Here is a 15,668-nt window from a genome sequence, read left to right as displayed (position 1 = left end):
TTGTCTCTAGTAGTGAACTGTTGGGAATTAAGGGACATATTTTCGATAAGGGCTTTGGCAGCAGCTGGAGTCTTATCAACAAGTGCTTCACCACTAGCAGCATCAAGAATGTTCCTATCCATTGGTATCAAACCCTCATAAAAGTACTGGATGAGTAGTTGCTCGGTGATCTGGTGTTGAGGGCAGCTGAATACCAAGTGTTTGAATCTCTCACAATACTCGGTCAATGACTCATTACTCTGTCTAATACCACAAATCTCCTTTCTTATCGAGGCAGCTCTGGAGGCGGGAAAATATCTCTCTAAGAACACTTTTTTCAGGGCATTCCAGCTTGCAATTGAATTTGGCTCGAGATAATATATTCAATCCTTTGCTGCACCCTGCAATGAAAAAGGAAAAGCTCGAAGTTTGATGTGATCTTCAGTGATCCCTTCAGGCTTCAATGGTGTAGAACACACTGTAACACCCTTCTACCCAAACGACATATTTAAATTACTTATCAGAGTACAACATGTAGAAGAGTTTACATTTCTTTCGTCATATCCAATGTCACATCGCAACATAAATTTTTTTATTTATTCCATCAAAACTTCGCAGCGGACAACATCATAACTATTATTTTTCATCATATAATAATTCATAAAAATGTTGCAACAATTATCCCAACAAAACATCTCAACTGTTTAATCCTCATAAACAACATAATTAAAATATAATTATCTATCGAATCCCATAACCCCGGTGTCACATGACCAGAGCATTTGACTCGACTCCGTAGAATACTCTACACTTATTCTTCAAACCTCAACAAAAGCTACTCCTCTTTATCTGCACATTGCTCATCACAGATGAACATAAACACATGCAGAAGGGGTGAGAATCACATTATTAAATAATAATATAGCTACAGAAATATAAACAGAGACATAACCATGAATATATTTCACACATGCCAACACGGCTCATCATGCTCATCATATCATCATAATCATGAACATCAACAAGACAACATCTCAATGCAAAGCACACACCCATGCATGACTCAACACGACTCGGTATACCCATTTTGTGACCAACTACAGGATCACCACTCCCAGATTCATCACCATAGAATCTGAGTTCCCCGCAAGGAACTAAGCCTATCAACAAGCCCGGAGTCAACAACATCATTGGAACTCAGTCCGTTCATCACTAGGCATCGGCCTTTCATGAATGCATGCACACCAACATGCATCATAATCAACATATCAACAACAACATCATATCGTCATGTTATCGTCATCATTAATACATTTCACCACAAGAGCCTATCACATCATGCCATATGATCAAACCCAATATTAGACACTCTACTAATATCTATACTACTCAAAACAACGGAAAAATGATCTTTATAACCTCATACATCCGCTAAGTACATCACTCAGCCTAAACAGCCCAAAACTGCACAACAACAGTTCAGAAAAATCACAAATCTGCCCATACGCGTACTGCCTATGCCCATACGCGTATTGCCCAAACCTGCCCAAACTCATACGCGTATTGGCCATTTCCATACGCGTATGCTACGCGTATCACTTCCCCATACGCGTACCACCAGAGACCATTTCACGCTCAGATTATCATCTTTTCCTCCCATACGCGTAAGGCTCCCCCCCCATACGCGTACCAACATTTCATACGCGTATTGCCTAGTGCCATACGCGTATGACCAGAGACCAGAGCTCCAGATCTGCAATGGCTTTCCCTGCTACGAGGTCTATCCAATTTTATCCTTAAACAGTCCAAATTTCACATGAAATCACTCATATCACCTAATCCAATTAGTCCCCTACTCGATTTCACAATCCTAACAACATTGCATACGAATTCTACGAGTTCCTTCGATTAAAATCCCAATTTCGTTCACCCAATATTTCACTAATTTCAGCATATTATTGTTTAATAAGGTTCAGACCCCTTACCTCTTTGGATTGAAGGAAGCTCTGAGCAATCTTTGGTCTTTTCCTCTTCCTTCTCTTTCTCTTCAGTGCTTCTCCCTTTTCTGACTCTGAGGCAAAAATACGTGAAAATGGAAACCACCCTGAGTTTTCCCTTTTTTTTTCCTCTTTTACCCAATTCCACTTTTACCCTTCCACTCTTCATATTCCATTTATTTTATTTATTTAATTATTATTAAAATAAATAAGATCTATAGTATTAATAATAATAATAATATTTAAATTAGTCCAATAATATTCGGGGTGTTACAACTCTCCCCTACTTTAGAAGTTTTCGTCCTCGAAAACATACCTCAAGCAAATAGAGTCGGATACGACTCCTTCATCTGATCTTCACGTTCCCAAGTCAAGCTCTCACCAGCTGGACCTCCCCAAACAACTTTCACCAGAGCAATCTTCTTACCTCTCAGGGTCTTCTCTTTCCGGTCATCTATCCGAATTGGCAATACCTCAACGGTCAAATTATCCCTCACCTGGATATCATCCAACTGAACAACATGCGAAGGATCCGCAATATATTTTCTCAACTGAGATACATGAAACACATCATGCAGATTAGAAAGCGACGGCGGTAAAGCTATCCGATAAGCCACTTCCCCAACCCTCTTCAAAATCTGATACGGACCCACAAACCTCGGAGTAAGCTTTTTAGACTTTAAAGCTCTACCCACACCTGTCGTCGGAGTAACTCTCAAGAACACATGATCTCCCTCTTGGAACTCAAGTGCCTTTCTCCTCTTATCATGATAACTCTTTTGACGACTCTGAGAAGACTTCATTTTCTCCTGAATCATCTTAACCTTTTCAGTCGTCTGCTGCACAATCTCAGGTCCGAGTACAACACTCTCACCTGATTCATACCAACACAATGGAGTCCTACACCTCCTACCATACAATGCTTCATATGGAGCCATACCGATACTAGCATGAAAACTATTATTATAAGTAAACTCCACCAACGGCAAATAACTATCCCAAGAACCACTCTGCTCCAACACACAAGCTCTTAACAAATCTTCCAAGGATTGGATAGTTCTTTCAGTCTGACCATCAGTCTGAGGATGATAAGCTGAACTCAACCTCAACTTAGTTCCCAACGCTTTCTGCAAACTTTCCCAAAATCTAGAAGTAAATCTGGGATCTCTATCAGACACAATACTGGATGGAATACCATGCAGCCTCACAATCTCCTCAATATACAACTCTGCCAACTTCTCTAAAGAGTGATTAATCTTCATTGGCAAGAAATGCGCCGACTTAGTCAATCGATCCACAATCACCCAAATAGAATCATTACCTTTCACCGTCCTCGGCAATCCCGTTACAAAATCCATGGAAATGCTATCCCACTTCCATTCAGGAATCTTCAAAGGTTGCATCATACCTGCCGGCTTCTGATGTTCAATCTTTGACTTCTGACAAGTCAAACAGGCATACACAAACTTCGCAACATCCTTTTTCATACCAGCCCACCAAAACAACTTCTTCAAATCTTGATACATTTTAGTTGCACCTGGATGGATACTCAATCCACTCCTATGGCCCTCTTCCAGAATACTCTTTTTCAATTCATGCACCTCAGGAACACAAACTCTACCTTTAAATCGCAGGATGCCATTCTCATCAATCTCAAAATTACCGCCATTACCCTGGTTAACCATAGTAATATGATCCACTAGAGCGACATCAACTTGCTGACCATTCCGAATATCTTCCAGAATTTCACTAGTCAACTTCAGCATACCCAACTTTACGCTATCGGCGGAAACTTCACAACCCAAACTCATATCACGGAACTGTTCAATTAACTCAAGCTCCCGAACCATCATCATAGACATATGTAGAGACTTTCTACTCAGCGCATCTGCAACTACATTAGCCTTACCGGGATGATAACTCAATTCAAAGTCAAAATCCTTCAGTAATTCTAACCACCTTCTCTGCCTCATATTTAACTCTTTCTGATCAAACAGATACTTCAGACTCTTGTGATCACTGAACACTTCGAATCTGGAACCATACAGATAATGCCTCCACATTTTCAACACAAATACAACAGCTGCAAGTTCTAGATCATGCGTAGGATAATTCCTCTCATGAACCCTCAACTGTCTAGAAGCATAAGCTACAACTTTACCATTCTGCATCAGAACACCACCAAGACCCATCAAAGAAGCATCACAATAAACAACGAAAGACTCACCAGGATTAGGCAAGGTCAACACTGGAGCACTAGTCAACCGTCTCTTCAACTCAACAAAACTCGTTTCACAAGCTGCATCCCACACATATACTTGACTCTTCTTAGTCAACTGCGTCAACGGCAATGCCAACTTAGAGAAGCCTTCAATAAATCTGCGATAATAACCAGCTAACCCCAGAAAACTGCGTATCTCAGTAGCAGACTTTGGAGTCTCCCACTGTAATACAGCATCAACTTTAGCAGGATCAACAGAAATTCCACCGCTCGAAATCACATGGCCAAGGAAACTCACTTCCTTCAACCAGAACTCACATTTAGATAGCTTTGCATATAATTTCTTTTCTCTTAACACCTGCAAAACAAGTCTCAGATGTCCTGCATGCTCTTCTTCCGTCTTAGAATATATCAATATATCATCTATGAACACCACAACAAAAGTATCGAGGTACGGATGAAATATACGATTCATATATTCCATAAACACACCTGGAGCATTAGACACACCGAACGGCATCACAGTGTATTCATAATGACCATACCTCGTACGGAAAGCAGTCTTCGCAATATCATCTGACTTCACTCGGATCTGATGATAACCCGACCGCAAATCAATCTTACTGAAAACATGAGCTCCAACCAACTGGTCCATCAAATCATCAATCCTCGGCAATGGATATCGATTCTTGATAGTCACCTTATTCAACTGCCGGTAATCGACACACAACCTCATCGTACCTTCTTTCTTCTTCACTAACAACACTGGTGCACCCCAAGGAGAAACACTTGGACGCACAAACTTCTTCTCGAGCAATTCTTCCAGTTGCTTCTTCAATTCAACTAATTCAGTTGCCGACATTCTATACGGAGACATCGACACCGGACTAGTACCCGGTACTAAGTCAATAGTAAATTCGACTTCACGTTCTGGAGGTAAATCACTTACATCCTCCGGAAACACATCTTGAAATTCACAGACAACAGGCAAATCTACGCTCACCACTTTCTTATCCGCTTGCAGAGACGCAATTAAAGCGAATATCTGAGCTTCATCTTTCACCAAATCCCCCACCTGCCTAGCAGATAGAAATCTTGCCTCGTCCTCCTCACCAACTTCAGAAAACCGCACCGTCTTACTATAGCAGTTTATAAACACGCCATAGAATTCTAACCAATTCATTCCCAGAATAATGTCAATTTGGTGTAAGGGTAAGCACACCAAATCAACCACGAACTCTCTCTCGAAGATCGTCAGATGACAACCTCGACAAACAACAGAAGTCTTCACAGAACCATTAGCAGGAGTATCTATCACCATACTTCCGCCTAGGGATGATATAATCACACCAATCCTGGTCGCACACTCATACGAAATGAACGAATGAGTAGCACCAGTGTCAACAATAGCAAGCAATTCAACATTATTAATCAAGCAAGTACCTTTAATCAGATTATCTTCTTTAGGAGCTTCAGTCCCACTCAGAGCAAACACCCTACCAGTAGTATGAGCTGCAGTAGCCGCCTTCTTCGGTTTCGAGCACTGCGAACTGATATGGCCTTTTTCGCCACAATTGAAACATGTCGGACCAGCATCCTTACATTCAGTAACTCTATGACCAGTCTGTCCGCATCGGAAACATCTCAGCACTTTCTTAGTACAGCTATCAGCACGGTGGCCTGGCTCGCCACACTTGAAACATTTACTAGCTATGGAAGATCCTCCCCCACTTGGCTTCTTCTCATCTACCACTCTCTGCTTACCTTTACCATTCGGAGATGCATAAGGACTACTACGATCCTTATTCCTCTTCTCACTGAGACTCTTGTAATGAGCATTCCTAGCCTTGCTATCTTCATCAAATATCCTGCACTTATTAACCAGTGTAGGAAACCTACGAATCTCCTGATAACCAATGCCTTGTTTGATCTCGGGACGCAACCCGTTCTCAAACTTGACACACTTGGATTCCTCAGCATCAACAGCATTATAATGAGGACAATACTGCACCAGCTCCTCAAACTTCGAAGCGTAATCAGCAACAGACATATTACCCTGCTTCAGTTCTAGAAATTCCATCTCCTTCTTGCATCTCACATCAGCAGGAAAGTATTTCTCCAGAAAGGCCGTCTTGAACCTTACCCAAGTCATCGCAGCACCTGGTACTTCAATTCTCTGGCGAGTATTATCCCACCAGTGTTCAGCCTCTTCAGATAACATATGCGTACCAAACTGCACCTTCTGTGCTTCAGTACACGTCATCACCCGGAAAATCTTCTCAATTTCCTTCAGCCAAATCTGAGCACCATCTGGATCATAGCGCCCTTTGAATGTAGGAGGGTTATTCTTCAGAAACCTTCCCAGATTCTTAAACTCGTCGACCGGCGGATTCTGCTGCGCCTGCATAGCCTGCGCCATAGCAGTCAAAGCCTCAGCAATCACACGGTCGTTTTCTCCAGCCATACTCTGCACAACACCACCACAACCGTTAAACATCGACAGTGTCATCTACACTAATCGACCAACAGGGAAAACATCACATTATGACTCGACTGGACTGAAAATGCTCTGATACCACTAATGTAACACCCTTCTACCCAAACGACATATTTAAATTACTTATCAGAGTACAACATGTAGAAGAGTTTACATTTCTTTCGTCATATCCAATGTCACATCGCAACATAAATTTTTTTATTTATTCCATCAAAACTTCGCAGCGGACAACATCATAACTATTATTTTTCATCATATAATAATTCATAAAAATGTTGCAACAATTATCCCAACAAAACATCTCAACTGTTTAATCCTCATAAACAACATAATTAAAATATAATTATCTATCGAATCCCATAACCCCGGTGTCACATGACCAGAGCATTTGACTCGACTCCGTAGAATACTCTACACTTATTCTTCAAACCTCAACAAAAGCTACTCCTCTTTATCTGCACATTGCTCATCACAGATGAACATAAACACATGCAGAAGGGGTGAGAATCACATTATTAAATAATAATATAGCTACAGAAATATAAACAGAGACATAACCATGAATATATTTCACACATGCCAACACGGCTCATCATGCTCATCATATCATCATAATCATGAACATCAACAAGACAACATCTCAATGCAAAGCACACACCCATGCATGACTCAACACGACTCGGTATACCCATTTTGTGACCAACTACAGGATCACCACTCCCAGATTCATCACCATAGAATCTGAGTTCCCCGCAAGGAACTAAGCCTATCAACAAGCCCGGAGTCAACAACATCATTGGAACTCAGTCCGTTCATCACTAGGCATCGGCCTTTCATGAATGCATGCACACCAACATGCATCATAATCAACATATCAACAACAACATCATATCGTCATGTTATCGTCATCATTAATACATTTCACCACAAGAGCCTATCACATCATGCCATATGATCAAACCCAATATTAGACACTCTACTAATATCTATACTACTCAAAACAACGGAAAAATGATCTTTATAACCTCATACATCCGCTAAGTACATCACTCAGCCTAAACAGCCCAAAACTGCACAACAACAGTTCAGAAAAATCACAAATCTGCCCATACGCGTACTGCCTATGCCCATACGCGTATTGCCCAAACCTGCCCAAACTCATACGCGTATTGGCCATTTCCATACGCGTATGCTACGCGTATCACTTCCCCATACGCGTACCACCAGAGACCATTTCACGCTCAGATTATCATCTTTTCCTCCCATACGCGTAAGGCTCCCCCCCCATACGCGTACCAACATTTCATACGCGTATTGCCTAGTGCCATACGCGTATGACCAGAGACCAGAGCTCCAGATCTGCAATGGCTTTCCCTGCTACGAGGTCTATCCAATTTTATCCTTAAACAGTCCAAATTTCACATGAAATTACTCATATCACCTAATCCAATTAGTCCCCTACTCGATTTCACAATCCTAACAACATTGCATACGAATTCTACGAGTTCCTTCGATTAAAATCCCAATTTCGTTCACCCAATATTTCACTAATTTCAGCATATTATTGTTTAATAAGGTTCAGACCCCTTACCTCTTTGGATTGAAGGAAGCTCTGAGCAATCTTTGGTCTTTTCCTCTTCCTTCTCTTTCTCTTCAGTGCTTCTCCCTTTTCTGACTCTGAGGCAAAAATACGTGAAAATGGAAACCACCCTGAGTTTTCCCTTTTTTTTTCCTCTTTTACCCAATTCCACTTTTACCCTTCCACTCTTCATATTCCATTTATTTTATTTATTTAATTATTATTAAAATAAATAAGATCTATAGTATTAATAATAATAATAATATTTAAATTAGTCCAATAATATTCGGGGTGTTACACACACCACCTGGAATTCTTTCAAATGTTTGTGCGGATCCTCACCTGCAATACCACTAAACTTGGGCAACAAGTGTATTAAACCCGATTTTAATTTAAAAGGAACAGCAACAACATCATATTCAATACACAAGCCATTATAATTCACATCAGGTGCAGCGAATTGCCTTAAGCTTCTATTGTCAGCCATTTCAAAAACAAGTTCAGAATTAGAAGCAAACAAGTCATACAAATAGTCGGACTCAAAATCAGACTCAATTGTGGGTGATGAACTAGCCTGGACTGCTCTACGTTGTGTGTGCAAAGTTCTCTCTACTTCAGGATCAAAAGCAACAAGTTCAGAACAGCGGGACCTAGTGGCCAGGACTAACGCACAACAATGCAACAACAATATTCAAAATACCGACAATGTCCCTAAAAGTCAAAAACAAACACAAAGAAGGGAATTGATCAAAATAAATTCAGAAAAATAAAGTGACACCGAATTTAATCTAATGACTTAAAAATATAATTTTGAGAATTTTTTCGATTTTTTACACAAGACTGTCGGAACAAATTTTCAATCAGACGCAATTTTCCCAAATATCGATTTTTTTTCACTTTTTGGACTCTAAAATGCGAGTTGGGCAGAACCGTGAGGAGACTAGGACCTAGACGCGTATACACTAAACCTATGACTCTAAAAACTATTAATATAATCAAGAGTCCTCGGCAACGACACCAATTTGATTCGCTGTCGCGCGCGGGTCAAAACGAGTGTTTTTCAAAAACGTAGTACGGCGACAATTTTAACTCGGATATCGTTCTCTCAAGGATTCTTGATTATTATTATCCCAAGGTAAACCGAATTAAGGGGGGTTGTTTGGTTTGATGTTCGATTAAGAAAAAGTGATTATTAAAAGCAATTCTTGAAATAAGTTGTTATGAAATAAGTGATTATGAAATAATTCAATCTACCGATTCAGTTCCTACTATCATCGATTAATATAATTTTAATACCCTAAGCGGATTGTCTATTCCTATTTGGATACAAACTCAATGACAAGCGCGGTGAAGTTTGTGAGATGTATGATCCTATTGTCCAAATTAAGCAAACGGGATAAGTTTTCATGGATTACGCAAACATGATTGATCAGACAAAAAAACGAATTAAGCAAACGTGACGTGCCTATGTTAGGATCATACAATCAACCAAATTGAATCAATATATTTCATGCAATCGAATTAAGCATACAAGAACACAAAATATCATTGAAAGGAATTAAACTAAAATTAACATTATAATAATCTCAAGTTTTGGAACCTGAATTACGGCAGATCGAATCAGAGGGATTAGTTCTTCATGAAATTCGTACAAGCTTTCAAATTTTCGTGAATAGTGATCCCCTCTACTGTTTTCGACTGCTTAGGTTATAGGAAAAGTAGAATAAACCTAATTTGATCAAAACATAACCCAGACCCAAACTAAATAACCCAACACAAAATATAAATCTAGTGTTGAAGGCTTCAATGGATTTTTCAACCATGCTACAGTCCAAATTAGCTTCTGACTTCTTCATGAAAGTCGTAGCTCTTTCTCTTATCTTTCCAACGATTGGTAGCACGCCTCGGTCCGATACTCCTAACTTCAATTATGAATTTATTCGTGCAGACTCCTAATGCTGAAAATAAACTGTGAAAAACAAATAAGTGTAAAAATAAGATAAATTATAAAAACACATTAAAAGAGAAAAATAACCAAACTAAAACATGGAAATGCATAAGTATAAATATAGAAGAATGTGCATCAAAATGCACTGATCAATGATCATGTTGCAGATGAGATGGTCCAGCCAAATGCCCCTATTACTGATGAGATGGTTGTCACATATCTGGTCCCTTCTACTACGGCTGAAATAGAGGGTACAACTCCATCGATGAAGTCGTTTTTGCACATAGATGGAGCGTTCTCTGGTGGACCCATTGACTGGATATTTATACAACTTTGAATTTATTCTGAATTAAACAAAACAGTCGGTGCAATCACAGCCGTCCAAAACTACCGACAAAATCCTGATCGTTTAAAATATCATAAAATTAAACTAACAAAAATTTCACCTTGGTTGAAAATTCCGGTAAAATCTCGTACTTTTTAACATTTTCGAAAAAATTGTAAACTCACAGAATTTATAGAAAATTCTAAATACAATACCAAAAGTTTTGATGATACCGAAAATTTTGAATTGATTACCAAAAATTTTGTGCGTGGATTTGTTTCAAATTTTTAACAGAAGTACTTTTAAAATTATGAAATGGAGGTGTCAAATACAACTCAAAGGTGACAAGTTAAATACTCCATAAATTGTACTCTGAAAAATATTAGACCCGTCTAGTGCAAAATCAAAGACACCAACTCATAATCTCCAATATTTACTCTCGCAAGGTTTCTTTTCTGCTGCATCCAGGATGTTATACTCTCAGATTAGATACTTCCTCACCTTGCAACAAAAATGAAGGATTTTTCATAACAACAATTTATCAGAACTTTCATAAATGGTAAAAGCAAAAATGGTAAAAACAATTGAAGTGAAAAATGACCTTGAAGATAATGTTAAAAGATTTTCAGGATCTGGATATGTGGAGAAGTTAGTATGCAATCAATTGGCTCACTTCCAAGAAGAGAAGAGAAAGTTTAAGAAGAACATAAAAATCATGAATAATCAGACTGAAAATTCTACAAAAAAAGGAGAGACAGGGTTGCTATGTGAAAAAAAGAGTTGTTTCAGAGGAAAAGTGTTGAAAACCATTCAGGATGATGTGAGGATTTGTGTTCCAAAGCAGATAGCTAAGCAGGAGGTATCTAATTAATAAAAAGTTAGCTTAAAGTACTAATGCAGTCGGTATGATAAGAATACTGTCGCAGAGCAGAAAGTAATGAAGAAAATAGTGTAACAAATCTGAATCTTCAAATAATTAGCATCATGCACAGACTTCCTAAAAGCTTGTATATGATCATGTGACCATGGATTTGTCACAATCAGGAAAATATTGAATAAGTAAACAGACAGGTAAAATGCTGTATAACTAAATATATTTGGCATCAATGCACAAAGATTATATATATCTGCAAAACAAAAGGACTAGAATACAAGCACTAAATTGGTACATTAACATAGTAACTATCTTCAACAACAACAGATCGAAATGGAGTATAATCAGAATGATTGGAATTCATAGAGGAATTCCAGCAGCTACCTCTGCTCGGGAACTCATAGAGGAATGCATAACAAAAAGCGGACAACCAAAGAATATTGCAACAAAAATCAACATCCAGTTGATGGTTAAAAGTTGAATTGCAAAGCAACCTAAGAAATAAGAGAACATGCCAATCTCAAATCCGAACTTAATCAGTTTGTGCAAACTTAATGACACCAAAGCAAACGAGGCATTTGAAAGTATACTCAGTGTTTCAGGTTTTCCATTCACAGCTTTGTCGTAGAAGAATGAGTACACTGAGATGATCATTAAAACCGCAAAGCTTGCGTAAGTTTTGAGTTGAAAATGTCGCGTCGGAAGTGATGACTGCTTTGTAAATAATATGGTAGTTAACATAGCCAAGGAAAATACACCATAAAGAAAGAACTTGAAAGGTTTCCACCTTCCAATTAATCGATTGAAAGAAGGGCTTAGAGCATAACATGACAGGCCAACTACACTTGACATAAGGCCAACTAGTCTCCATGTTGTTTCGGTTTGAAAATCCCCATGTGAAATCTGCAACATGACTCTACCAATTTTGTCTAAAATCAGGGAAACATCTGGATGTGAAATCTGCAAGGTAACAAGAGCTTGTAATTTCAGTAAGGTTTAGAAATTTAAAATGATTCAAGTAATTGTGTTTGTGTAGAAGATGCTTTCAGAGGATTCCATATAAAGAGAAGAAAAGAAAATTGAAAATAAATTTCTACTGCATATTGGCATCTAAAACAGTGCTAAAAGAACACTTGAAACTGGTAAAGTTTGTTCCAATTCATACATAATGCAATTTTTAGATGACCAAAAATTTGGGACATCAGACACATCATGTCTGTAATAAACTGATCATAGTCAAAATTTAAAGCTCTCAAACATATGAATTGAAAAAAAAAAACAATAATCAAATGAATAATTTTGAACATAAAAGGCCCAGGGGAAAAACTTATACTTACCTGTAAAAACTCAGTTAGATCGGGTGACATGAAGCCCATGTTTGGTAGCTTGCATATAACAAGTTTCTTTGAATCAAAATCAGATGGTAACTCTTCTGAAGGATATCTCCACCATTCCAATACTTTTAAACTGTTTGGAAGATACTTGGGAGCTTTGGAGAAATGACATTTTCTAATAATAAGTATTCTGAGATTTGGCATCTCCTCAAAGGCCTCTCCATCCCATTCTATTGCTTCTTCATTTTCAATTAAGGAGGAATCTAGATGTATGATTTCAATATTACTAGTTCCCTTAAAATACAAAAAGAAAAAAAGAAAAAAAGAAAAAAAAAATCAACCCAGTACAAGTATATATGTAAGAATTCAACAATGATATCATGAGAAGATTTAGTTATTATTAAAGGTAAAAACAATTGTGACATGAGTATATATATGAGTGAAAAGAGATCAATAAAGGTTAGACATAAAACATGAACAACCTTTTAACAACCTTACCTTGTTATTTTTTAGGATTTGAACTATATCTTCTCGGAACCATAATCTACTACGTCTCCCAGGATCACTTGGCGATTCGTCATAGACAATATTTTTACCCATGCGCTCTATCAAGGGACGTGGTGTCACCTTACCATCCAAACTGATATGTATGAGAGACTTGTTAATCAACACTTCGATATGATTTTTCATATCTTGACCATAACGAGCACGGAGAATATCTACAACATCTGTCAATTCATATCCTTTAAAGCAACAAGTAATGTCAAGAAACACGTTCTTCTCCTCTTGATCCAAATCATCGAAGCTTATTTGAAGTATATTTTGGATGTTGTTGGGAGGATTCCGTTCAAACCGATCTAATGTATGTTTCCATTGGTCAACACTTTTTCCGGACAAGTTGGAACCTATTACTTCCAAGGCCAGTGGAATCCCGGAAGCATAAGTTACTACCCGGCTTAAAAGTTCTGTGTAATTTGGATCAACAATGCCTTGTTTAAACACCCTGTGGCTAAGCAACTCAAGAGCATCTACGTGATTCAACTCTTGTACCTCGTATCTTCTTTCAAACCCATGAAATGCTAGCAAATGTTTGTCCCGTGATGTAATGATAACTCTGCTACCAGGACCAAACCAATCCAGTCCTCCAACCAAGATCTCTAGTTGCTCAAGTGTGTCAACATTATCTAGGATGAGAAGAACTTTTTTTCGACGGAGCCTATACTTTATTCCAGAACCTCCTCTACTAGCATTTCCTGACTGAATGTCTTTCAATCCAACCATTTCTGAAAGAAGCCTATTTTGGAGGTGCACTATTCCATGCATATTTGAGTTTTCACTAACATTGGGAAGAAAACATAAAGCTTCAAATTGGTCTCCAATCTTATTATAAACTGCTCGAGCAAGTATTGTTTTACCTATTCCGCCAACCCCATAGATCCCGACTGTGAGGACTTGTTTTGATCCCAACTCTAAAAGCAAACACACTTCTTCCAATCGAGACTCCAGCCCAACCGTGTAATTAGCAATATGTACTGGAACAAGATCAAAATTGCTAGAGACCTCTTCCACAATCCTTTCAATAAACTCAAATTCATATCCATCCCTGCTAAATTAGAGAGATTGGGTCAAACTGAATGCAAATATAAGCATGGATTCAAACATGCAAACAAAAGCTTTCAAGTTACCTACCCATGTTTGAAATGAAATCCAGACAAGTTAGCTACTTGATATAAAGCTTTCCTCCATTTCTTAACTTTGTCTTTGTCATATTTGAATTTCTTGTCATGCTTTGAGAAAGCTTCGGCATAAGTTCCTGTTTGATATCTTACAATAGCAGGATCGACATCGTAAAAGACAGGGAAAATAAAGCGATGATTCAAGAGAAAAGTGTCAAGGATATAGACAAGTAGTTGCAAGCAAAAGGAAGAAAAAGCATAGTTGTTAGAAAACACAATAATGGCAATTCTCGACTCATTGATGACATTCAAAAGCGTTGATGCGATTTCGTCTCCTTTGGAATGGTCATCGACGAATGTGTTGATTCCTCTGTTACTGAGAGATTTCCAGAGATTGCCGGCAAAACCGTAACGAGTATCGTCGCCGAAGAAAGTTATGAAAACGTCGTAGGTGAAGGAAGATCGTTGATTTGCCATGATACGCCGTCGTCGTCGTCTTATGGTTGAGTTGAGTCGCTCGCGGTAATGTCAAGTCAAGCAGCATGTGAAAACGCGGTAAGTGTTTCACTCCCGATTGTGAATCCAAGTTTCTTATCTCAATCATACTTGATTTAACTCAATTTTTATTCTCAATTTTGTCATACTCACTCTAGTTATTATTTTTTATTATTTTATTTTTAAAGCATAGTACTCTCTGTCCCTCTAATAATAACTAATTGGAATTTAGATGTCCAATTATGACTTAAAGAATGATAGAATATGTTTTTGAATTTAATGGCGAGGACTCGCAAAATTAATATTCCCACATGTAATTAAATAAAATTAAAGAGGTACTAGTATGATATAAGAGTGAGATGATAATACCTAAAATTAAAGAGATATGATTTAAGAGTGAGATGATAATACCTACAAGCAAGGTATAGTAGTGGTAGTGTTGATATATGAAAGATGGTTAAAATTAGGGGTGGCAAAACGGGCTCGGCCCGTGGGGAATGCCCGTTTTGCCCGCACTTTTGTGCGGGGCGGACCAAGGATTTAGGTCCTCACTCTCAAATGTGTCCGCCCCGCCCCGCCCCGTTTTTTTGCGGGCTTTTGCGGGCACGTGTATTTACATATATTTTTGCATTTTTAGGCTTAAAGAGTATAGTGCCCGCGGGCTTTCCCCTCCCCGTCCTCATTTTTTTGCGGGGCGGGTCTAAGTTTTAGGCCCGCATCCTCAACTATGACCGTCCCGCCGC

At 38.5% G+C, this 15,668-nt stretch overlaps 1 protein-coding gene across 2 annotated transcripts; it reads right to left on the bottom strand.

Moving 5' to 3' along the window:
- Nucleotides 1-11,690: 11,690 nt before the first annotated feature.
- LOC127132204 (disease resistance protein Roq1) lies at nt 11,691-15,030 on the bottom strand. Of its 2 annotated transcripts, none has more exons than XM_051061106.1 (4): nt 14,444-15,030; nt 13,253-14,357; nt 12,758-13,048; nt 11,691-12,380 (listed from the first exon to the last, which is right to left on the bottom strand). In XM_051061106.1, the coding sequence occupies exons 1-4, from the start codon at nt 14,905-14,907 to the stop codon at nt 11,781-11,783; spliced, it is 2,460 nt and encodes an 819-aa protein (XP_050917063.1). In that variant the 5' UTR covers nt 14,908-15,030; the 3' UTR covers nt 11,691-11,780. The 2 variants fall into 2 exon arrangements, with proteins under 2 accessions (XP_050917063.1, XP_050917072.1); XM_051061115.1 differs by having other exon boundaries at nt 11,691-12,336.
- Between the last annotated feature and the right edge of the window lie 638 nt (nt 15,031-15,668).

This window comes from Lathyrus oleraceus, chromosome 1 (assembly GCF_024323335.1).
Source record: "Lathyrus oleraceus cultivar Zhongwan6 chromosome 1, CAAS_Psat_ZW6_1.0, whole genome shotgun sequence".
NCBI lineage: Eukaryota > Viridiplantae > Streptophyta > Magnoliopsida > Fabales > Fabaceae > Lathyrus > Lathyrus oleraceus.
Note: the sequence above shows the minus strand (reverse complement) of the source record. Positions and strands in the feature narration are given on the sequence as shown.